Genomic DNA, 26,787 nt, shown 5'->3' with positions numbered 1-26,787 from the left:
CACTGACCACGTGTCCAAGAAATTGGACTTCTCTCAACCAGAACTCACATTTGGAAAATTTGGCATACAGCTTTTCTTGGTGAAGTAGCTTTAGAATACTGCGGAGGTGTTTCTCGTGATCAGCTTTACTCTTGGAATAAACGAGAATGTCGTCAATGAAGACTATGACGAATTTATCCAAGTAAGGTTTGCAAACGCGATTCATGAGATCCATGAATGCGGCAGGTGCGTTTGTGAGCCCGAAAGGCATCACTAGGAACTCGTAGTGGCCATAACGAGTCCTAAACGCAGTCTTATGAACGTCTTCTTCTTTGACCTTCAACTGATGATATCCTGATCTCAGATCTATCTTGGAGAAGTAGCTTGCCCCTTGGAGTTGATCGAATAGATCGTCGATCCTGGGTAGAGGATACCTGTTTTTAATGGTAACCTTGTTGAGTTCTCGATAGTCGATACATAGACGCATCGAACCATCTTTCTTTTTGACAAATAGAATTGGTGCTCCCCAAGGAGATGAACTAGGTCTAATGAAACCTTTAGCCAATAATTCATCTAACTGTGTTCTCAATTCCTTCATCTCCGTTGGCGCTAGTCTATACGGTGCCCTAGCAATCGGTGCGGCTCCAGGAATAATATCGATTCTAAACTCCACTTGTCGGTCTGGTGGCAAACCAGGCAGTTCTTCTGGAAATACTTCAGAGTATTCAGATATAACAGGGATATCTTCAATTCTTGGCTTTTGCTCATCAATGGTTACCTGTGCCATATAAATGACACAACCATTCTTCAAACCTTGGGATGCCTTGAGCATAGACAACTGCTTAGGCAATCCATGACGGGTATCTCCCTGAATGGTGAGAGATTCACCAGATGGAGTCTTGATTATCACTTGCTTTCTACTGCATACAATCTGGGCTTGGTTATGCGATAACCAATCCATACCCAATACTACATCGAAACCAGCTAACTTGAAGGGTAGCAAGGATAGAGGAAAAGAGTGGTTCCTAATGGATATAGCACAGCCATCTAACACAGTGGAAATTGTTTCTAAGGTACCATCTGCTAACTCTACCTCATACTTGGCACTAAGGGTTTTAACAGGCAATCTTAATAGTTCACAGAACTTATTATCCACAAAAGATTTATCTGCGCCTGAATCAAATAACACCCTTGCGAAAACGTCATTAATAAGAAACGTACCAGTTATGACGTTATCATTTTGGATGGCATCCTGAACATTCATCTGAAAGACCCTAGCGTTGGTCTTCTTCCCTTCATCAGCCTTCTTAGCGTTCTTCGGGCAGTTAGTCTTGATGTGCCCCTTTTCATTGCAACTAAAACAAGTTGCATCTTTTATCTTTTTGCATTCAAGAGTCCGGTGTTCAGAGGACTTGCAAATCCCACACTTCTTGGGCTGGGATCCTTGTTCAAACCTGCACCTCCCAAAATGGTGCTTCTGACAAGTCTTACACTTGGGCCTATCGCCCGATCGGTTCTCGTTCTTCCTGGCCTCAGAGCCCTTCTTACCATCACGGTTTCCCCTATGCCTCTTGCTAGATCTAAGAGAGCTATCATCTTCTCGTTTCCTTTTGTCAGCTTCCGAACTTCTTAGGGCTCTCTGTCTCGCCGCATCCTGAGTGAGAGACAGAGATAAGTCGGTGACAGATCGAAACGTGACTGGTCGCGAGGCCTTCACACTGGCCTTGATTTCAGGGGCCAAACCCCCAATAAAACGCGCGATCCTTTTTGGTTCAGGGGTTACCAGGTAAGGTACTAATCTGGATAAGGTGTTAAAACTGGTGAGGTATGCTTGACAATCAAGGTTCTTCATAACCAAGGATAGGAATTCAGATTCAATACGCTCAACCTCATGTTGAGGGCAGTAGTTTTTCTTGATAAGAGCAACAAATTGCTCCCATGACATACTATACAAGGTAGCTTTCCCAGATGCCTGGATCAATGCTCCCCACCAAGCCAACGCCTCACCTTTGAAGGATTGTGATGCAAACTTCACCATGTCCCTCTCAGCACATCCACTAATGTCTACCACCGTCTCAATCTCATCGAGCCATGTCATACAATCAACTGCCCCTTTCTCCCCTGTAAACTCTTGAGGTTTACATGACACAAAATACTTATACGTGCAGCCTTTAGCACGTGGGGTTTCATCAACCGCAAGCTTTTTAGGGTGAACACTGTTTTCATTGGAGGAATGACGATCCTCATCTTTCTTAGGTTTGGGAGAAGCAGGTGGCGGCTTGTTGCGAACCTCAGAATGGTTCTTTGGCTTAGCATGAGGTGCAGACAGGGTTCTACTGTGGGTTTCACTGAATTCACTATACTGTCGCGCTAAGGCTTTGTCAACTGCTTCATGTACAATTGCTTTTAATTCGGCACTGGTTACTAGGAACTTTACATCATCACGGTTCTCAACCGGATGGCTATTGGCTTCCTCTGATCTAGTCATGTAGCTTCAACACTACATATAATTAGTAGACAAGGTTTACTTAAAGGCTCTTTTATAGTATTTTATGTTCCATTAACCAAGGTTTTAAATTGCCATTTTAGGTTAATTTATTGAAACATTAGGATGTTATTATCCTACAATACTTTAATCATTAGCACATAGGCCTAGTCATAAGGACAATAAAGATATTTTAATAACCAAGATTTTACAATATCTAGGTGTTTTAGGTCGAATCATAGTTCTATACCATTAATTAACAGGGAGTCATGAGCTACCACTGTCCTTAGTCACGGAGGACATTTAATTATTGCCCGCAGGCACTTCACTTTCAAAGAAGTGGTTAATTAATTTAAGGGAATTTTAAAATTAACCCAAATATACATGGCCTGTGTGACTTTACTGATTCACAGTTTGCCAAGAGCTTTAACATACTAGATGTTAATAATTGGAATCTATTATGTGGGTTATACCATCTTGGCCAGGTTTTAATAACACAAGGGCTAGGTTTTACCTCTAAGATTCTTTTAATAATTAACGCAGAGTAGTCCTAAATTGAGATGTTATAGATCTTAACCTAATTATGGAACTACCATCTTGGCTTTGTTTTACAAAGCTAGGTCTTGGTTCACTTTAGATTTTACCAATTAATTATAATGGCAGATCCTTTTAAATATTTCATTTATTTTCATAATTTATGCATGCAATAATAAAGAAACTTAATTAAAACATCTCACACATAGTTTTAAGACAGTACTACAATTGCCCAAACGGGACTTCTACTAAAATAAATGAAAATGCCCACGCAGGGGCGGGAAACAAGAACAAACCCACACAGGGGTTAACTAACCAAACTTGCTCACGCAGGAGCGGAATACAAACCACAAGCTCACGCAGGAGCTGAATACTGGAATAACAAGTCCACGCAGGGACTGAATTACAATACAAATAAGTAACAAGGGTTTTCAATGACCCCTCCTCTTCGACTTCCCCTTAAGCAAATCTGACAGCCCCTTGAAGAATCCTTGCCGCTCTTTGCGGTCTTCACGAACTTCTTGTTCAACATGGCTCAGCCTCTCAAGGACTTCCTGTTGAATCGGTGGCTGAGGCGGCTGATACACCGGCGGAGGAGGTGGCTGATGCTGGTACCCATAAGTCGGGTAACCAGTAGTCCATGGCCCTCCATATGGTCCTTCAGGATGAAGAGCATTGTAATCCCGAGCTACTAGGTATGGATCTACCTCTGCATAACCGTAGTTGTAGTTGTAGTGGGTGTGTGCCGGCTGCTCAAATGGGTTGTATGCCGCTGACCCAGCATATGCAGGAATCGGGTTATCGAAACCCAGAGGTGGTACCACAGGTACTGAGTTGACCTCTGGTATGGGGCTTGACGGACCACCATCATAGGGGTCTTCTTCCTCCTGAAGTGGGGGATAATGGCTGCCACTAGATGGCTGGGGAGTAGCAATCCGAACTCCACCTCGCACGGACATCCGTGCATTAGACCTTCTTCGCCTTGGTGGCTCCGGAGGCGGCTGCTGCGGCTCTACTGGCGGTGGCGGCGGTGGCGTGACTGCCACAAATTGATAACCCACTGAAGGATCCTGTTGCTGCTCATGATGCGAGTGTTCAGACGGTGTGAAGTACCAGTCAATGTTTCGGAACCTTTCCTCGTAGCTGTCTGGACCACGATATGGCGATCCATGAAATGATGACCCATCTGATATTTCGATGGGATGGTTCGGCGTTCCAGATGCTGGCTCCACGGGGTCAGTATCCTCATCCATGTCGTTCTCCTCTGGAAAGTGGTCTCCCGGTCCGAGTGGGTTAAAACCCATGGGCTCAGGCAAAAGGTTAGCCGGGTTAAACCGGCTTTGGAAGACGGGTGTTGGGCTGCCAAAAGAATGGTGAGAATTGGATCTTTGGAGAGGTATGAAAGCTGGAGGCTGGTTATTGGGTTCGTTTTCAGAATTGGGCCCAAATGAATGTTGGTACGAAGGAGAGGAGCTAAGGGATACTGATCGCCTTCCTGGTTCGACATAGAGTCTCCAGGGCTCTTGCGGGCTGGTGCTCATAGTAATGGATGGGGTTCGCCGGTGCGAAGGCCCGGCTTCGTGATCATGACCTGTCACGGGTCCTTTGCCTCTACCTCGAAGGAATCTGGGTGGCATGATGACCTGCATACAATATTTAGATAACCACAATAATATAATTTTAAAAGACTCAAAATAAAACAAAGCAGAGTTTGTCCTATGTTCAATGTCTAGACTTGGAATGTCACACCCCGGCCGCGTGTAACATGCAACCGCGGCGGAAACGCCGGGGAGTGTCGTGGACAGAATTAAATTGTTTCCTAACCATGGCATACAAGTTGTATTTTATTTATAAACAAAGGTGTTACATTGTCTTGGAAAGAGAGTACGGAAATCAAAACATAATTAAGCTAGTTCAAACTTCATTTTTAGGCTCTAAGGCACAGGTCCGCCCTAGAATCATGATCATCGTCCTATGGAATAGCTCCTGAAAACACATGTGAAAGTAGGTACGTCAGCATAAAAATGCCTGTGAGATACATAGGTTTTGTGAAAATGGGGTTCATGACTTGAGTTTTAAAGAATGTTTAATAACAGTCAGTCATGAACCTTGTAATTTGTTTTGCTTTGTAAATCATTTGAAAAACGATAACATCAAACGATATGTATAGATAAATGCAAGGTTAAACGAATAACCAAGTAAAGTGAGTTGAATAAGATAAGTTGTTTGTGAAAATATGTCTTGTGAAGAATATGTTACTTATGTAAAGTGTAATGTGTCTAAACTGAAATGACTTAGATAACGCCACGATATGTAATATTATACAAACATTTATATATAGGAAGTACCAGCGGCGTATCCACCATGTTTGTATCATATTACATACGCCCCGTTACTTGAATCATTCACCCAAACCAATCCACCATGTAAATTGTTCATGTGTAAACCAAATGTCAAGTGTTATTGTAATCCATGTCAAGTGTTTATGCTCAAGTGTAAACCACCAAATGTATATGTCAATGTCGACGTGTTTATGTTCAATGTAAATCATGTAATGTGAAATCCCAAAATGTATGGTAAGCGAAAAGTATCAACTTAAACCATATGCACAAAACAAGTCGTTGAAGTAAAACGTGGTTTAAATCAGCGTTATGTTCTGCGGGAAATGCATGCTCAATTGATAATAACATTTATGCGGTATTGTAAACTATGCATACATCCAAGCCTTGAGACTGCGGCGATAAACCCTTAAACAAATTAAAGGTTTATCTAAGTTATGTATATCGAATTCGGTCATTCCTTCCAGTCCTATCAAACCCAGGACTTCAGGAATGGGAGTTGTCAATTCCTATGGTACCACTACCTACTAACGAACGGCGTAGCTAGTGTTAATGAATGTATTGTCCCATGTTAAACAAACCAAATGTCATAACAAAATGAAGGCATGTGCCCATATGCTGAGTAAACATATGCAGCAGAAATGTTTATGTAAATCAATGTGTCCATATGCTGAGTAAACATATGCAACAGAAATGTTCATGTAAATCGATGTGCCCATATGCTGAGTAAACATATGCAGCAAAAATGTTATGTAAATCAATGTACTAAGTACGCACACAATGGGCATACATAGCATAAAATGTAATGAAATCATGTACTATAATGTACTAATGAGCATAGCAGATATATGATGTGAAAACATGGAAAGTATGAATGTAACAGATAGGCACATGTGTTTCACCCCAAAACAGTTTGGAAAACAGTAAAAGAGGGGTTCTATGTACTCACCTGAGGTTGCTTTGTTGTTCTTGTGAAATAACCAGGTAATGCGAGAGGTCACGGAATATCAACGGCACCTAATTGGTAGCTATGTTAATATACCGGACCAAATCGGAAGGATCGGACAGTACGCGGGTTCGTAAACCAAACGAGTATGGCGACTCGTGTAATATGGCTTAACAAAGCCCACATACTAAAATGAAACCTAATCTAAGTGCTTACGGTCCATCACGACCCGTTTAGGTAGCTTATGCTACCCTAACGCGTCGTTCGCGTAGAACGCGCTCGGAACGCCTAACATCGTGACCACAAGGTATAACCTCGGAAGGTTATAGCTATGGTCACCTAATATGTTTGGTCGGATCCTAATGACCGACCAAAAGGGTCGGGTTCGAAAGCATAAGCGATGGTTTAGATCGCTTACCTTACGACCCTATATAAGCACTAAACTAAAAGTGACGAGCTAAGCATGTTAGAACATGCTTAACTAAGTTTAGAAACAGGTTTGACATCAAAACAAACGGCTTTGATGCCCACGAGTAGTTTGGTTACAAAATATGCAAGAATGCACATTTTGGCCGAAACTACGACTCGTCACCGAGCCTAGATAGCGTGGTGATCAGTAGGTATGGTCACTACGGACCATGACCATCGTGATCACGCTCACGTTATGAAGTTCCATGAACTTCGCATCGACCATAAGCTGGTCAATGCAGAAAGTCAACAAAACGTTGACTTTCGGACTCGAAAAGCGAATAAAAGAGCGAAAGAAGACTTACGGAGGGTCCCCGAGTGCTAATCAAGATCCAATAGCTCAGGTATGAAGCATAAGCATCAACTTAGAGCATTTAGATCTGATTTGTGGGTTTTTACACAAAAGGGGGGGGGGTATTTATAGGAAAGGTGGAACCGTTAGGATCGTTTTATCGAATAACGTGCTTTGATCTCGTGCGTACACGTGTCCAGGGGTTAGATTCAGTGTATTTGACCCTTGGCCCTTCATTTGGGTTAAAAGGCATCGCCCTTTGATCGAACGAAAGGCCAGATTCTGCATTAAATGCAGAATCTGCTGTCAGACATGTTCACGCGGCCCGCGTGAAAGTGGGTGCAGGTCTTACGCGGGTCGCCTAGCCCCGTCTGATCTGCACCACTTGCAGAATTTACGTATTCAGCCCCTGTTGCGTTTTTAAGCTATTTCCAGCCCCTTTAAGACCTGTAAAGTCACCTTTAAGGCCCTAAAATGATGCCTAAACATTGTGGACATGAAACATGCCCAAAAATATGTCGGATGTCGGTTCGGTTGGCCGTACGATCGCGATGTTCGCTTAATTACGACGGAATGCGCATAAGCGTGAAAGACGATCCAAATGACGCGACGAATGGATTTTTCTTATGCCAAACACTAAGGCATAATACAAGGATGCTTACATAAATTTTTGGATGTCCGGATGTATTCAGAACGTAAGTTATGCGCGAAAGTGCAAACTTAGGCACTTTTTGACACTTTTAGTCCCTGAACGATCCAAAAGTTTGTTTTAGCATACCAAACCTCTCAAAGCCTATTTCTAAGCTATGTAAAGGATATTTATGGTATGGTTAACTTATGGACATGTTCCGGAATGTTCGTTACAGTTCAAATTGGCATACTTTCGCAGTTTGTCAAGTTTAGTCCCTGTAAGCGAATTAACTTGTTTCTGCTATACCAAGACCTTCAAAACTTATTTCTAAGTTATGTAAAGGTTATTTAAGGTATGTTGAGTATATGTTGATGTTCCGGAGTATTTGTCGCACTAAACTGAGTACGTTTACGCACCAGTTAGCGTATAACTCTCCAGAAAGTGATGTAGAGTTTGGAATTGATTAAAAGTCAAAACATGAAAAATGTAAAACACAATGAAACAAACATTGGGATCAAATTACATTATTTTATTGATAATTGAACTGTTCATTATGACTACAGGCACAAATGTTACAGTCTCCCCTACTTGTGGAAATTTCGTCCCGAAATTTATTTAGAGGAAACTGATTGAAAAAGATGCGGATATTTTGCCTTCATTTGGTCTTCTCGTTCCCAAGTAAACTCGGGTCCACGCTTAGATTCCCAACGAACCTTGACCAAAGGAATGCGCTTGCGTTTGAGCCATTTGACTTCACGTTCCATGATTTCTACCGGTTTCTCAACAAATTTCAGTGTTTTATCAACACGAATTTCATCAAGCGGTATGTGGAGGTTCTCATCGGCTAAACACCTCTTGAGATTGGATACGTGAAAGGTTGGATGAACATTTCCAAGTTCAGGAGGTAACTCAAGTCTGTAGGCTACCTTACCGATTCTTTCGACGATCTTGAATGGTCCAACATATCTAGGTGCAAGTTTTCCTTTCTTTCCGAATCTGATCACACCTTTCCAAGGTGAGACCTTAAGTAATACACGATCACCGACTTGAAAATCCAAGGGTTTGCGTTTTAGGTCCGCGTAACTCTTTTGACGGCTTCTAGCTGTCTGAAGGTTATCACGAACTTTCTTTACCTTTTCTGTTGTCTCTAAAATGAGGGCAGGTCCAGTAAGTTGAGCCTCGCCGATCTCATTCCAGCAGACTGGTGAACGACATTTTCGACCATAGAGAGCCTCGAAAGGAGCCATGTTGATGCTGGAGTGATAACTGTTGTTGTAGGAGAATTCAATCAATGGAAGATGTGAATCCCAACTACCACCAAAGTCTATCACACAAGCTCTAAGCATATCCTCCAGTGTCTGGATTGTTCTTTCAGATTGACCATCCGTTTGCGGATGATAAGCTGTGCTTAAATTGAGTTGAGACCCCATAGCAGATTGCATGGTTCTCCAAAAATGAGAAGTGAAACGAGCATCTCTGTCAGAAATGATGCTCAAAGGAACACCATGTCTAGCTATAATTTCATCTACGTAGATTTGAGCAAGTCTGTCAGCTGAATAATCCTCACGGATTGGCAAGAAATGTGCTGACTTGGTAAGACGATCAACGACTACCCAGATGGCATCGTGACCTTTCTTTGTGCGCGGGAGTTTAGTAATGAGATCCATAGTAATGTTTTCCCATTTCCAAACCGGGATCTCTGGTTGCTCCAGTAAACCAGAAGGACGCTGATGTTCAGCCTTAACCTTAAGGCATGTAAGGCATTTGGATACGTATAAGGCAATGTCTTTCTTCATACCAGGCCACCAATACTGAATACGAAGATCCTTATACATCTTATCTGAGCCAGGATGAATGGAATAACGAGACTTATGGGCTTCATCCATAAGCAAGGTACGAAGATCATCTTGGCTTGGGACCCACAAACGGTCCATGAAATAGTACGATCCATAGTCTTTCAGTTCAAGAGCAGGTGTTATGTGATAAGGAAATTCCTTATCCATTAAACCTTGTGAAACACAAGCTTGTTGAGCCTGAGAAATACGGGCTTGGATATCGGTTTGAACAACAGATTGGACACGTACACAATGAAGCTTAATACGTTCCTTGCGACTCAATGCATCGGCTACGACATTCGCCTTACCAGGATGGTAGCGAATCTCGCAGTCGTAGTCGTTTAGAAGTTCAACCCAACGTCGTTGTCTCATGTTGAGCTCTTTTTGATTGAAGATATGTTGAAGACTTTTGTGGTCTGTGAAAACCACGCATTTTGTACCATACAAGTAGTGTCTCCAGATTTTGAGAGCGAAGACAACTGCACCCAACTCAAGATCATGAGTGGTGTAGTTCTTCTCATGTATCTTCAACTGCCTTGATGCGTATGCTATGACTTTGTTTCTTTGCATCAGGACGCAGCCAAGTCCTAATTTAGATGCGTCGCAATAAACGACGAAATCATCGTTGCCCTCAGGCAATGTTAGGACAGGTGCGTCGCAAAGCTTTTGTTTCAAAGTCTGAAACGCTTCCTCTTGTTTGACTCCCCATTCAAATGGCTTGTTCTTCTGAGTTAGAGCTGTTAGAGGAACTGCAATCTTCGAGAAATTTTCTATGAAGCGGCGGTAATAACCCGCTAGACCAAGAAAAGAACGAACTTCAGTAGGGGTAGTAGGTGTATCCCAATCCTTAATCGCACTGATCTTGGAGGGATCTACATGAATACCTTGTTCGTTGACAATATGTCCTAAGAATTGAACTTCTTTAAGCCAGAATTCACACTTGGAGAATTTGGCGAAAAGTTGTTCTTTCTTTAGGAGTTCCAATGTAAGACGAAGATGTTGCTCATGATCAGCTCGCGTTTTAGAATATATCAAAATGTCGTCAATGAAAACGATGATGAACTTATCTAAATAAGGCTTGCAGACCCTATTCATTAAGTCCATGAAAACAGCAGGAGCATTAGTCAAACCAAATGGCATGACTGTGAACTCGTAATGTCCATAACGAGTACGGAACGCTGTCTTGGGAATGTCTTCTTCATGTACACGAAGCTGATGATATCCAGATCGTAGATCAATCTTTGAAAAGTAAGATGCGCCTTGTAATTGATCGAAGAGATCATCAATGCGAGGTAGGGGATATCGATTTTTGATGGTAAGCTTGTTAAGCTCACGATAATCGATACACATCCTAAAAGATCCATCCTTCTTCTTTACAAAGAGAACGGGAGCACCCCAGGGTGAAAAGCTAGGACGGATGAAACCTTTGTCGGAGAGCTCCTGAAGCTGTTTAGATAATTCTTGCATCTCTGACGGTGCAAGACGGTATGGAGCTCTGGCAACGGGATTTGCACCAGGTACGAGATCAATACGGAACTCGACTTGGCGTGCTGGAGGTAGACCAGGTAAGTCTTCAGGGAATACTTCGGAATAATCCCGAACGACAGGAATATCTGAAATAGACTTACCCTTGCCTTTATCTGCTGTAACACGTGCTAAGAACGCCACATAGTGCTTTCGCAGATACTTCCGTGCTTTAAAACAAGACATGATTTTGAGACCACCGGCAGGCTTCTCACCACGAACTTGTAGGATCTCGCCTGTCGACAGCGGTATACGAACAATCTTCTCAGAACATACTATCTCTGCGCGATGCTTAGATAACCAATCCATTCCCACAATAACGTCGAAGCTTCCAAGTTGCATTGGCGTGAGGTCAATAGGAAAAATGTGGTCGTTAAGATTCAACTGGCAGTTGCGTAGAACAGAATTTAGAACAATGGGTTCACCACTGGCAACCTCTACTGTCAAAGGTTTACCTAGTTTCGTTCTAGACACGCGAAGCATTGTCTCGAAAGACAATGACACGAAACTCTTGTCGGCACCCGAATCAAAAAGAACAGATGCTGGCTGATTATTAATAAAGAACGTACCGTTCACCACCTCGTTGTCTGCTTGTGCTTCTTGTGCATTCATGTTAAAGACTCGACCTCGAGCCGGTGCCGGATTCTGGTTTGCATTCTGGTTCTGGTTGACTAGTCTGGGACACCGATTTCTGTAGTGGGTCAGATCCCCACAATTATAACATGCACCTGGTGGGTAGTTTGGTCGTGCGACCTGACCCTGTTGTTGAGCAACTTGTGGAGCAGGGTTCTGTTCCGCACGGTTCTGAGCAAACCGACAAACATTGGCAAGGTGACCTGACTTCCCACAGTTAGTACAGAAACGGCACTGATATTGCGGATGATGGTGACTGTTGCATTGATTGCACAAAGGTGCACTTCCTGAGTAGGGTTTCTTTGCTGGAGGCTGGTTGGGAGCTGCCTGGTTAGCTTGGGCAGTCACAGCAAAATTTTGGGAAGCCTTAAGCTTCCTTGACCCCCTTGAGGAACCAGAATCCTTTCCTTTCTTGTTTTGACCTTTCTTGCTATCCTCTTTGTCTGCCGACTGCTTCTTGCCCTTGTCACCCTTCCTGTGTAGTTTATTCTTTCGGATCTGCGACTCAGTCAACGTCGCTGATAACTCGATCGCCTGACGAAGTGTGGTAGGGTTGCTACCAGTAAGGATGTCTTGTACTGAGTCAGGTAGGCCGTCGATGTATCTTTCGATGGCCTTATCGAGTGGGGTAACCATATTCGGGCAAAGAAGACTCAGCTCCTCAAACCTATCTGTATAAGCCCTGTGCTCGCCACTATCTTGCTTCAACACATCAAATTCTTTCTCCAATGCTCGTTGCTCATGACGAGGACAAAACTCCCTCATCATAAGAGCTCTCAGTTGAGCCCATGTCTGAGCTAGAGCAACTTCTGCACCTTGATCTCTCATAACCCCATTCCACCATGTAAGAGCCCTCTTCTGAAACACGCTCGAAGAAAACTCGACCTTGCGATTATCCGGACACTGCACATGGCGAAAAGTGTTCTCGATGCTCTCGAACCACTGAAGAAGCCCAGTTGCTCCTTCAGAACCACTAAACTTGAGTGGCTTAGCCTGGTTAAAATCCTTGTATTTGCATGTACCATTGTTGTTGTTGGCCTGGTTCCATTGAGCAAAGAGATTCGGAAATTGAGCAGCCATCTGCTGCGCAATAATCTCCGCCAGCTCGGCAGTAGCTATCTGGTTGTCGCGTCGAGGAGGCATTCTAGAAGAGAAAAACATGAAATGAAACGAGTGAGATGATTGGGTGAAGAGAATGAGATGAAGCAAAAGCAATCAAAAGCAAAGATGGCGGTTATGCATCGCAAAGTAAATAAGCGACGTGAAATGTCTAGTCAAAGTAAATGGGTCAGAATTAGTGTATCGCGAAGACATGCTCGCCTATAAGTGAACACTCACCCCAAGAGTTCCCAGGTAAGAGTGACTGGTCCGATTATGTGGATTTGTACGAACACTCTAGCCTTAGACAGAAAACTCAGGGTACAGGCATTCACCCTTCCAGTTCGCACGTGTTCACACTATTAACCCAACACTTTGACGGGATTTTTGAAAATCCAAAGGGGTTCAAAACCTTATAATAGAGGGTTCAAAACCTAGTAATCAATCATCCTAGAACAGATGATTAATTTTCAAAGCGGATTCGGAACCGAAGTTCCCGTTGTGGTTATCACCTAAGGATAGGTGATGTGCATGTTTTAAACTCTAAACACAAGATAACTTGTGTTAGGGTCCTAGAAAGTTATAGTCTAGGTCAAAGCATTACTAATAACCTAATTCCCTATAACCAATGGCTCTGATACCAACTCTTCTGTCACACCCCGGCCACGTGTAACATGCAACCGCGGCGGAAACGCCGGGGAGTGTCGTGGACAGAATTAAATTGTTTCCTAACCATGGCATACAAGTTGTATTTTATTTATAAACAAAGGTGTTACATTGTCTTGGAAAGAGAGTACGGAAATCAAAACATAATTAAGCTAGTTCAAACTTCATTTTTAGGCTCTAAGGCACAGGTCCGCCCTAGAATCATGATCATCGTCCTATGGAATAGCTCCTAAAAACACATGTGAAAGTAGGTACGTCAGCATAAAAATGCCTGTGAGATACATAGGTTTTGTGAAAATGGGGTTCATGACTTGAGTTTTAAAGAATGTTTAATAACAGTCAGTCATGAACCTTGTAATTTGTTTTGCTTTGTAAATCATTTGAAAAACGATAACATCAAACGATATGTATAGATAAATGCAAGGTTAAACGAATAACCAAGTAAAGTGAGTTGAATAAGATAAGTTGTTTGTGAAAATATGTCTTGTGAAGAATATGTTACTTATGTAAAGTGTAATGTGTCTAAACTGAAATGACTTAGATAACGCCACGATATGTAATATTATACAAACATTTATATATAGGAAGTACCAGCGGCGTATCCACCATGTTTGTATCATATTACATACGCCCCGTTACTTGAATCATTCACCCAAACCAATCCACCATGTAAATTGTTCATGTGTAAACCAAATGTCAAGTGTTATTGTAATCCATGTCAAGTGTTTATGCTCAAGTGTAAACCACCAAATGTATATGTCAATGTCGACGTGTTTATGTTCAATGTAAATCATGTAATGTGAAATCCCAAAATGTATGGTAAGCGAAAAGTATCAACTTAAACCATATGCACAAAACAAGTCGTTGAAGTAAAACGTGGTTTAAATCAGCGTTATGTTCTGCGGGAAATGCATGCTCAATTGATAATAACATTTATGCGGTATTGTAAACTATGCATACATCCAAGCCTTGAGACTGCGGCGATAAACCCTTAAACAAATTAAAGGTTTATCTAAGTTATGTATATCGAATTCGGTCATTCCTTCCAGTCCTATCAAACCCAGGACTTCAGGAATGGGAGTTGTCAATTCCTATGGTACCACTACCTACTAACGAACGGCGTAGCTAGTGTTAATGAATGTATTGTCCCATGTTAAACAAACCAAATGTCATAACAAAATGAAGGCATGTGCCCATATGCTGAGTAAACATATGCAGCAGAAATGTTTATGTAAATCAATGTGTCCATATGCTGAGTAAACATATGCAACAGAAATGTTCATGTAAATCGATGTGCCCATATGCTGAGTAAACATATGCAGCAAAAATGTTATGTAAATCAATGTACTAAGTACGCAGACAATGGGCATACATAGCATAAAATGTAATGAAATCATGTACTATAATGTACTAATGAGCATAGCAGATATATGATGTGAAAACATGGAAAGTATGAATGTAACAGATAGGCACATGTGTTTCACCCCAAAACAGTTTGGAAAACAGTAAAAGAGGGGTTCTATGTACTCACCTGAGGTTGCTTTGTTGTTCTTGTGAAATAACCAGGTAATGCGAGAGGTCACGGAATATCAACGGCACCTAATTGGTAGCTATGTTAATATACCGGACCAAATCGGAAGGATCGGACAGTACGCGGGTTCGTAAACCAAACGAGTATGGCGACTCGTGTAATATGGCTTAACAAAGCCCACATACTAAAATGAAACCTAATCTAAGTGCTTACGGTCCATCACGACCCGTTTAGGTAGCTTATGCTACCCTAACGCGTCGTTCGCGTAGAACGCGCTCGGAACGCCTAACATCGTGACCACAAGGTATAACCTCGGAAGGTTATAGCTATGGTCACCTAATATGTTTGGTCGGATCCTAATGACCGACCAAAAGGGTCGGGTTCGAAAGCATAAGCGATGGTTTAGATCGCTTACCTTACGACCCTATATAAGCACTAAACTAAAAGTGACGAGCTAAGCATGTTAGAACATGCTTAACTAAGTTTAGAAACAGGTTTGACATCAAAACAAACGGCTTTGATGCCCACGAGTAGTTTGGTTACAAAATATGCAAGAATGCACATTTTGGCCGAAACTACGACTCGTCACCGAGCCTAGATAGCGTGGTGATCAGTAGGTATGGTCACTACGGACCATGACCATCGTGATCACGCTCACGTTATGAAGTTCCATGAACTTCGCATCGACCATAAGCTGGTCAATGCAGAAAGTCAACAAAACGTTGACTTTCGGACTCGAAAAGCGAATAAAAGAGCGAAAGAAGACTTACGGAGGGTCCCCGAGTGCTAATCAAGATCCAATAGCTCAGGTATGAAGCATAAGCATCAACTTAGAGCATTTAGATCTGATTTGTGGGTTTTTACACAAAAGGGGGGGGTATTTATAGGAAAGGTGGAACCGTTAGGATCGTTTTATCGAATAACGTGCTTTGATCTCGTGCGTACACGTGTCCAGGGGTTAGATTCAGTGTATTTGACCCTTGGCCCTTCATTTGGGTTAAAAGGCATCGCCCTTTGATCGAACGAAAGGCCAGATTCTGCATTAAATGCAGAATCTGCTGTCAGACATGTTCACGCGGCCCGCGTGAAAGTGGGTGCAGGTCTTACGCGGGTCGCCTAGCCCCGTCTGATCTGCACCACTTGCAGAATTTACGTATTCAGCCCCTGTTGCGTTTTTAAGCTATTTCCAGCCCCTTTAAGACCTGTAAAGTCACCTTTAAGGCCCTAAAATGATGCCTAAACATTGTGGACATGAAACATGCCCAAAAATATGTCGGATGTCGGTTCGGTTGGCCGTACGATCGCGATGTTCGCTTAATTACGACGGAATGCGCATAAGCGTGAAAGACGATCCAAATGACGCGACGAATGGATTTTTCTTATGCCAAACACTAAGGCATAATACAAGGATGCTTACATAAATTTTTGGATGTCCGGATGTATTCAGAACGTAAGTTATGCGCGAAAGTGCAAACTTAGGCACTTTTTGACACTTTTAGTCCCTGAACGATCCAAAAGTTTGTTTTAGCATACCAAACCTCTCAAAGCCTATTTCTAAGCTATGTAAAGGATATTTATGGTATGGTTAACTTATGGACATGTTCCGGAATGTTCGTTACAGTTCAAATTGGCATACTTTCGCAGTTTGTCAAGTTTAGTCCCTGTAAGCGAATTAACTTGTTTCTGCTATACCAAGACCTTCAAAACTTATTTCTAAGTTATGTAAAGGTTATTTAAGGTATGTTGAGTATATGTTGATGTTCCGGAGTATTTGTCGCACTAAACTGAGTACGTTTACGCACCAGTTAGCGTATAACTCTCCAGAAAGTGATGTAGAGTTTGGAATTGATTAAAAGTCAAAACATGAAAAATGTAAAACACAATGAAACAAACATTGGGATCAAATTACATTATTTTATTGATAATTGAACTGTTCATTATGACTACAGGCACAAATGTTACATGGAACTCGAAGAATGTGCAAATTTGTGCACTGAGATTAAACACAAAAGGCTAGTGTTTAATTCACTCAGTGTTGGCTCTGATACCAACCTGTCACACCCCTAAATTCCACGTGTCACCGGTGGGCCCGGTGGGGGATTCCGTGACGTAGTTGATATCACCATATGTCAAACAACACAAATTATAATGCACAGCGGAAGCAAATAAAAATAGATTTATTTCAACTATTAATTGTAATATTAAGTATCACAACCAGTCAAAATAGATCCACAGGCGGATCGAAGTAAAAAGAAAGAAATTGTTCAACAGATTATGCATCCCAAAAGCTTGCGAGACTCTACGATGCTAAGGAGAAACCAGCCTATTCCGTATAGCACCTGCACTTAATCTTTTTGGGGAAAATACGTCAGTTTGCACTGGTAAATACAATTTAACTGACTCATTTTGAAAATGTTTTAAAAAAATTGGTTTTAAATGCACAAGGCACAAAACATTTTATAACTTGGGAATAATTAAGCAGAGTTAAACTTGTAAAAGATTTACATGTTTGTTGACCGTTTAGTCGCCCGAGTCGTGTCGGGTTTAAGGTTAAATGACACACCACATGGTATAAGTCCGCGGCGGGAAGCCAACGTTAATACCTTAAAATAATAGACATAAAACCGGGTGTACGCCTACACCCGACTGTCGAGGTTGTGGCCAAAAATGATGCCAAGGATATCCGGGACATGGTCATTAAACTCCCAAAGGCACAAGAAACAAACAACACTAAATTTTTAAACGGGTCCCATTGGTAATACCCAACTACTAATGAGATGGAACCAACCGCCCGACCAAGCGGTATTTTATATACCGTACCCCCAAGCCCGTATAGGGAAAATAAGTTAAAAGTATTTACCTGAGCAAGTATAACCACAATTTCAAAAATGCACGTGTCTTTTACTGGGCTCCTATTCTAGAACGAAGGTTATAATAACCTATTAGAATCCTAACGGGTCTTTATATATAGCCTAAGTTTAGACCGGTTAGTTTTAAAGAGTAAACTATGGTTTAATCGCGAGGAATGCGAAAACCGGGAAAGAATATGATTTAGACCCTACAAGCTTGGATACTTGTATAATATGGGTAAACTGAATATATTCTGAATTTTGAGACTTAGATGTTATGGTTTGACCCGTTTCGGCTAATATGCGCGAACTAGTCACATAAGCCGATCCGAACGCGAAAGTGCGTAACGAGTAACCATATAAGTCATATGCAAGTTTCCTGAGATTATATGCACAAAATATGTTGTAACATCAAAAAGGTATGCCCACATATGCCCCAAATGTTTTCATACGCCAATTACGCCTAAAAAGGGCATTTTAGTAATCTTACATAGGCTAAAAAGGATAAAATGGGAAATCTGAGTTTCCAACTTTAGGCTACTGTTATAAGGTATATTTTCATAAAATATATCAGTAGGTATTAGGCCTTTTATATAAAATCTCATTTTGACATATACTATGTCGTAAAAATGCCTAAAAAGGCGATTTGGAGCCATTTACGGGTTTTTATAGAAAAGCTGATATTTTTATATTTTCAGAAGGTTCAATATATCATTTTTAATATAACAAATCAGTAGAAAAATGTTTAGGGTCAAAAGGATTTGTAAAACTCATTTTATGACCGAAAAGGGTAAAACCGGCATAAGCCGAAATAAGCTTAAAACACTAGGTTAAGCTCAGCCTAAAAATAAATAAAAATCTCCAAAAATCCTAAAATATTATTTTATAACAGAGGGTATAAATTTTTGGTAAAAATTTCGGGTTTAAATAGGCTATGTGTTAATTACGCTAATTAATTAGTAAAGAAGCTCTTAATTACGCTAATGGGCATAACTCAGGATCTAGACCTCAAATTGATACCAAATTTTGGGGACAACTTTATATTTCAGTAACTAAGGTGTCAACCCTTTTAGATTATCAAAAATTATGATTTTTGGACATTCGGGCATAATGGTCAACATATGGCATTTTAACGGAAACATGCATACGAACTAGATGTCTAATGAACCACATTGTATAATCACAGGAGGATATACTAACATGTTAATAGGTTCAAAAGAAGCTCTAAGGTATAAACAAACTTGACTAAAACGGGTCAGAACTGAAAGTCAAAGCGAAAGTCAAACTATGCGACTTTCGGTTCCGAACCGGGTCTAAACAGAAAATTGTCGAGTTGAACATGTTGGAACATGTTCTTACACTTATTACCAAGTTATATAAATTTTCAAACAGGTTACATACAACCTACATTGCTAATTATGCATTAATCTAAAGATAAGCATTCTGTTGACTTTTTCTAATTAGCTTTGACTCGACAATTAACATGCTTAGAGTGGGAATCTGGAAATACCCTTTTAAGGGTTTGTTACCCACTTAATCACCTTCCTAAAGGTACTTTTAATTCGTGATTAGACAAAGCACATTATGCTTAATCACGAAGTCAAACCTTAATTACGACGGTTTGACTTTTGCTTAATTAACTAAGCTAGAAAGGATTAGAGAGGGTTAAGGACACTTACAAGAGTCCTAAGGTGGTTTAGAGAGCTTAAGAAATTGCCTTGATGACCAGAGGATTTCCAGAAGTGCCTAGCCAAGCTTCCCAAGTGAGCAAAGCTCAAATGTTCAAGGTCAAGTTCCTTATATAGGGAACCCAAGACTCTTGGATCAAGCCAAGCAAGTCTAATGTTGATACCAGATCATTACATTTGTCCCTAAGGGTCTAAAAACAGCCTAGGAAGCCCATGGAATTCAAATTTTACGTTTTAAGTCGGTTACATGCTTTGGACAGGCAGCTGTCCTGAAGTTACTGCCAGCGACGGTCTTACGGACCGTAAGCTTCGGGCCTTACGGTCCGTAAGGACCCATGCGGACCAGAACCTTAAGCGCCCTGCTTACGAACCGTAAACCATGAGCCTTGCGGTCCGTAAGCGATGGTCAGAAGACAAAAACTTACACATTTTTAAGTCTTGACCATGCATTCCACAAAAACCGAAACATGCCTTCACTTTTACAGATGTGGGGCCTTCAAGATCAGCCATTGCATGGTGAGAAGTCTCTTACATGTCCCCCATTTCAATTCTCATATAAGTCTTGGCATTTGACGGATATTTCAAGAATGGGTCTTGCAATTTTATATGACTTGGTTAATTATACAACTAATATTAACCATGAGGATTTCATTAGATTTAGGAGTAGTAACAACCTTCACTTCCATTGTCCTTTATAAAGATGAACTTTATTTATCGAGAACAACCGGTTATTAAATGAGACGATCATAGATCGGTTTAAGGATCTTGGGATTTATAAAACGTCGGGTCGCTCAGAGGTGATTTAATAACATGTCGCTCTTGGGTCGTTCAGCGGTAATTAAAATACATGACGCCCCCTTTCTTTTTTTTTTTAAATAAATCCTACCACATATCTCTTTATTTAACCCGGTTTCTCTGACACGTCTGTCGCAGAGGACACGTGTCTTTATTTAATTGGACAGGAATTTCCGAGGTGTCACAATATATGTGTGTATTGTGTAGATTAGGGCAACGATTCAGAGAAAGCTTTGTGCAACTCTTGTAGCTTGGTGCACCTCTCCCACTCGTTCATCCTTCTGTGTGAATTCTAGAGAGAGAGAGACTATGTGTTAGTGAGAGAAAGCTAGGGTTTAGATCTTTGTGATCTAAACCAGCTTGTAGATGATGTATACTCCTTTGGTTTGTGTAATCTGTGATGACTGATTCATAATAAAGAGTTCATCTTCTACATATTTCTATCTTGTTCTTCATATTTTGTTCTTCATGTCTTGAATCAAGTGCAATGTTTGATGTTCGTCATCGATCCGGTGCTTTCACACAATTTATATTTTAAGATTTTTTTTAGTAAACTCTTGTTTTTTTTAAATACTACCTAAATTATATAACTTTTAATACCTAACTAACTAAACCCAAATACTCAATACCTTTACCCACTTATAATTCCTAATTAACTAGCCCACTAAGTCTTAGCCCATTAACCAAACCCAACAATATTTCAAACTATAATAAAATAGTTAAAGCCCAAACCCTTAGAATTCTCTCCCGCTCTCTCTCTCTCTCTCTCTCTCTCTCTCTCTCTCTCTCTCTCTCTTGCGTCCCTGCACTGACAACGAACAACATCACCAAGCGACAACAGTCTAGCAGCCAGTGACCACCATAATCAGCCACCATACCACCGCCGTTCGACACCAAATCCAACCGGTTGTTTAGATGATTTTTAGGGTGATTATGTTGTTTAGATGATTTTTAGGGTGATTACAACTTACATTATGATTTCTAGGGCTTGAATAGTTGGAAATTAAAATTGAAACATTATCTTATGGAGCGATCAACTTATATTATATAGAGAAAGACTTGCTTAAGAAAGTAGCTTTATATGATGTTTTGGATAGATTTTAAAAAAATGAAAACCCATAGGCATGAGCGGTTCTTAGAAGGGCGGGCAAGTTTTTCGGCCGTAGTGCTAATTTTCCGTATTTCGATCGAAATTTTTTATATATACTATGTTTGGCCCGGGCTTGCCCGGACTTTTTTTAGTGCCCGTGTCTTTCGGCCCTTGACACGTTCAACGGGCAAGATCCGCCAGTGCCCATAGGGCGACGTTTTAATTATGTTTGTAACAAGGTTTGACATGTTTTTTATGATTATATAAAATTAGTTTAATGTTCTTTTGTTTTACATGACCCGGCCCGACCCAAACTGACCCGATACGAACCGATTTTTTACTTATGTACCTAGGGCCATAAAATTTTTAAAAATGTTCCGCACTCCATGGAAAAATTCCTGGGTCCGCCACTGGTCCCCGACATTGGAAACGTTTACGAAACGTTCCCGACAAGTACCCAGGGTGTTTCCGTCCCTGACAAGTACTCGAGACGGGTACGACCACATAAATGGAGTCTCCGTGCTACATAGGTTCCAAGAGTGGAATACGAACGTGCCTATATCGTTAACAATTAAAGCGATAAATAATCCTAATTTTGTTTTGGCTGGAACGAACACTCCACTAGATCAATAATGCCTCAAAAGAGCAATTGTATGCACATACTTCAATAATTGGAAACGTTGACAACAACAAGTGATACCCCACCAATTTCGACTTGTTTAGTCCCTCCTCACCCTAACCACAAATTAACAGCAGTCTCACGCCATGTCTGATACGACCAATATTTAACCCCACCATAAGAAATAGTCCAATCATTTTCAGGATGAAATTTCACTCAAATTAATTTTAGACGATAGAAAAAAAATTGTTCATTTTCAGGGGCTTTATGCCTTTTTGGGTTTATTCCCTCTCTGTTAGGGTTACTTTATTTTACATGTCAAAAGAAAAAGAAAAGTAGTTTTTTTTTTTTTTTTTTTTTTTTTTTTTAATCCGGGTCTCAATGAATTTAGACTTTTTATCTCATAAGATAATAGAGGTAAGATTTGTCTTCGTCCTACCCTTTCCTACCGTTACCATTGAATGAGATTTTACTTCATACGTTTGTTTTGTTTTTGTATATTTTTAAAGAAAGATTAATTAAAAACAACGGTGTTGAGGATTTAATCCAAAAGTTATGAGACTAGTAACGAAATTAGCTAGACTAAGGGCACGTGGTAGTAAATGCACAAATTTAAAAAGAGTATAGCTTAAACTACGAGTATAGTTATGGTCCATAAGACCCATACGGAAAAGTGTCAACGTGCTGGATCCAGAGGAGGATCTAGGCTACTTTTGTGGGTTTCCAGGAACCCATTTGGTTTGAGAAAAAATGGAAAAAATTAGTGAGAACCTTGTATGATTTAAAAAAAAGTGAAAATTAGTGAGAATCTACCAAAAGGAAGTGAAAAAAGTTCTTAGATCCGCCACTGGCTGGATTGTTTGCCTAACTGCCCCGAATTATGGTTCCGATTTCACCACATATTTATAACATTATCCAACGTATACATAGTTGGTTTCCACAAATTTCACCCACCACAACCACCATTTTAAAGTCACAAAACCCATTGTCTCTTTTCCAATTGTGTGTCAAGAATGTGACAGGAAACATGATAGAGAACTTTCGGGCGGAGCCTGACTGCTTTTGTTACATATACTGGATTTAATCTTTTGAGTTTTCCCCATCTTTCTTTATCGATATATTTCAACCTATAATAACACATTATCACCTCATGTCCTCATTTCCACCTGAAGATAATATTATTGTTTGAGCTGTAGTTTTCTTGTATTCTCAGGGTTGTTGTATAAACTTATTATTTTTCTCTTTGTGGTACCAATTACCAACATGTAAGCACCATAGGCTTAACCCCACACCCTTAACTATCACTCTCTTAACTTGTTCATGTTCAGTGGTCACTTGTGCTTAATTAATTAAGTCTCTTACACATTTATCTTGGTTTTCAGGAGAAACCCACTAGACCTCAACCATTTACCAGATGATTTTACCAGAGATCATAGCAAACAACCACTTGATGATTCCTCTTCTGCTGCATCTGGTACTTACCATGATACCATCCTCTCTCTCTCTCTCTCTTTTTCATGATAAATCATAAGTAGTACACTTAGGGCTTGCGTTATAGCTCCTACTCTTTAAACGGGCGTTTGAGGATTCGTCAAACGGCCGCTTAGGGTGTGTGAATAGCAGGACTTCTGACCCAGAAGATATAGTGAATGCGGTTTAGTCATAACTGAAATATAAATATTTGTTGGTTATGCTTTTTTAGGGATCTACAGAAAAAAGAAAAACAGCACAAAAGATGAAAGAGGGAAGGTTTACGAGTGTCGGTTTTGCTCCCTCAAGTTCCGCAAGTCTCAAGCTCTTGGTGGACACATGAACCGCCATCGCCAAGGTCTCTCTCTCTCTCACACGCACACATAAAATCTGTTTTAACGGGTGCCTTGTATCCACACACTGACAATCTAATCCCACACCGTTTTCAAACGACCATTAATTGAGGTGGCACCCAACGGAAATTTAAAGATTAAGGCTTGCTTTATAGCCCTTACTTTTAAATGGTCGTTTGAGGATTCATGAAATGACAGTCAAAGTTAGGGTTTACGTCATAAAGCCCTCAAGATTGAGGGTGAGCTAGGATTAGTAGGACCCTTAATGTCTTTATGTTTAACCCAATTAATTTCAAAGTCTTGAAATATATATTTTTTTACTCATTAATGATTTAATGTTAATATGTGTTTCTTGAAAATAATTAACCTGGAGTTTGTGTTCTTGGTCTCAGAGAGGGAAACAGAAACCCTAAACCAAGCTCGTGAACTGGTTTTCAGTACCGATAATATGATAACCCCGCCACCTCACCAACTAGGGTACGTTCACTGCTACCCTCCCCTCTTTTAATTAACTTCTGTACGATGTCACAATATACAAAACCCTAGCATGAATTCAAACATGTTTATATATAAAAGAAGCATTAATCCAACTCATATGACATATATAACTTGAATATCTTTTATTGGGGCGAACATTTACTTCTACAAAGTTAATGGGTTTTCTAGCCGACTGCTAATTGTGCCTAAATTTTTATATTATTAATATTTTAGCATTAAAGGTAGCACTTAAAATGTTCGAAGTAACAAGCTTATAGAAAGCTTGCATTGTGCTAACTTTATTGATTATTTTTTATAAATGGGTAGTTTTTATATAAATTTAATGTTAACTATGTTTTAATATAAATTTTATTGAAAAATTGAGTTGTATTCAACATAAAGTATTTTTTTACATTTCAAGACCAAAAATCTATTATTTTACATACAATTTGGTTTTAAGTAAAAACTATATAACAGATTAGAGGGAAAATAAAGTAATTACTTTTAAAAAAAATATAAATAACACATGCTGTTAAAGAAAAACAAATCAAATGTTACATGGATTAAATTCTAAAAAATAAATGTTTAATAGAGATATCGCATTAGTAAGTGTGACAAACTCATTGGTAAAAAGGTTTTAAAAGGACCTCTCATCTCGCTATGGCTTTATAGTCTAGTAGCATTTTGGGAATGGAATAATGCTTTGGAATTAATAGGTCCTGGGTTCGATTCTCACAAGGGGGTTTTTCTCATATTTATTGGGTTTCCTCCTGAATTGGTGTATAGACATTATGCCTAGTGGAGATGGATATAATCGGATGGTTTAACTGATAGTACGATGATACTCCAGTGGTCTGTCAGTGATCCAAATTTACCATTCAAAAAAAGGTCCTCTCATGTCATATCAAAATCATTAAAAACTACCAATTTCTATATAAAAAAATCAACTTCACTTATTCAAGTTGACGACCACCGAAAATCTCCTTTCTAAACTTATGTAATTGACAACATAAAGATATACTTTTTAGAATGAAAAATAGTTGAAAGGCTCTTTTTATTATATGAATTTTTTGTTATTATTAAATCCCTTTATATTGAAGTACTAGTGCACTACTACTAAAAACTCATATTGATGTCCTTGTATAGTGGGCAACCAGCCGTGCATGGAGGCTATCATTATGCGGCAGGCTTTAACATGGGTGGTACTGTTTATCCTACAAGACTATTTTCCGGCAGTTCCGCCACCATCTTGCCTCCTCCACCACCATCCCCACCGCCGCCACAACCACATCAACATCTATACGCTTCCCTGCCATCTCGCCTCACTAATCCTTATTTGTCACAATATTCTAACTCACAATTCATAAACGACTACTTTGTGGACCGATATGTCTAGCAATCCACATTTCAGCCTCCAGAACTTAGTTGTGTGCGCTACGGTATCAACACCTGATCATTTTTCTTAACTAGAGCATGGCACTATGGAGGATCAATCAATGTTAGTATGTTATCATGATTTTTTGTCTTTAAATTGTCTTGTTTTTTTTCTATGTTATGATTTTGCTCCTTTTAACTAGTGTTTGGTTATATGAGTAACTAGATGTATTGCAAGCAGTGGCGGATCCGGGATTTTTTTCCAGTGGGTTCAACTTTTTCCTGTCTAAATTTTTGGGTCTTGTCGGATCGCTAGATCGGGTGAAGTCGCAAGATCGGGCCGGGAAACATAATAAAATACGATATAATAAAAATATACAATTATTAGAAAACACGCAATAAATTTACAATAACAATATCATTAACACTAAACAACTATTTTGGAAAATCGTTTCCAAAGTTGATGTTATAAACTCTATAAACCCTCCTCCTCCTGGTAACTAAACAAGTTTCACCAAAATTATCATAACAATGAACTTCTTTCGATAATCACAAGTAGCACATAAGAAATTGAAAGTTTACCTGTCAAGAAGGATTAGAAATTGAAAAGTTGGTCTTAATATTTCGAGATACTCTGGTCATTCTAATGAGAATACGTAACTAACACACTCTTTAATACCTAAATGAATTTTGTAAATCAGAATCATAAATGGTTGATATAATAAGAATAATTAATCGGGCCACTATATATCAATACTAACAACACCAAACATCTATGGCGAAAATCCAACAAACATCTACGGTGACTGAAATTATATAGATTTGACTAACCTGTAATGGAAATTCAGATTTATCAAAAGGGACATAACAGAGAAAAGGGTAAGAGTAAAACTTTCTCCCATTAATTAGATTTTCTATTTTGCAAGGGGGAAAATTTGAATCAAATCAAAGGTTTGTTTGGCGCTTCGTGTGGTTATAATAAGTATTGGAATTGGGGCTTTGGTTTTATATTTGGTTAAATAGTTTGAATTGGTTGGGGGCGCTAGTTACACCCTAACTTTTGTTTCAGATTTGAAAATTAAAAAAATAAAACTCCAAGCAAAGATCAAAC

General features: G+C 40.0%; 2 protein-coding genes across 2 annotated transcripts; one reads left to right on the top strand and one right to left on the bottom strand.

Moving 5' to 3' along the window:
- Nucleotides 1-3,429: 3,429 nt before the first annotated feature.
- On the bottom strand, nt 3,430-4,635 carry LOC110876075 (extensin-like). The gene has a single exon (XM_022124255.1). The coding sequence runs from the start codon at nt 4,633-4,635 to the stop codon at nt 3,430-3,432; it is 1,206 nt and encodes a 401-aa protein (XP_021979947.1).
- Nucleotides 4,636-23,178: 18,543 nt separating this feature from the next.
- Nucleotides 23,179-25,917, top strand: LOC110874490 (zinc finger protein JAGGED-like). The gene is made up of 5 exons (XM_022123113.2): nt 23,179-23,267; nt 23,385-23,476; nt 23,705-23,830; nt 24,218-24,302; nt 25,449-25,917. Coding segments are annotated over exons 1-5 (555 nt in total). The 5' UTR covers nt 23,179-23,265; the 3' UTR covers nt 25,699-25,917.
- The last annotated feature ends 870 nt before the right edge of the window (nt 25,918-26,787 follow it).

This window comes from Helianthus annuus, chromosome 12 (assembly GCF_002127325.2).
Source record: "Helianthus annuus cultivar XRQ/B chromosome 12, HanXRQr2.0-SUNRISE, whole genome shotgun sequence".
NCBI classification, from domain to species: Eukaryota; Viridiplantae; Streptophyta; class Magnoliopsida; order Asterales; family Asteraceae; genus Helianthus; species Helianthus annuus.
The sequence above is the reverse complement of the archived record's forward strand: the minus strand, read 5'-3'. Positions and strand labels throughout refer to the sequence as shown.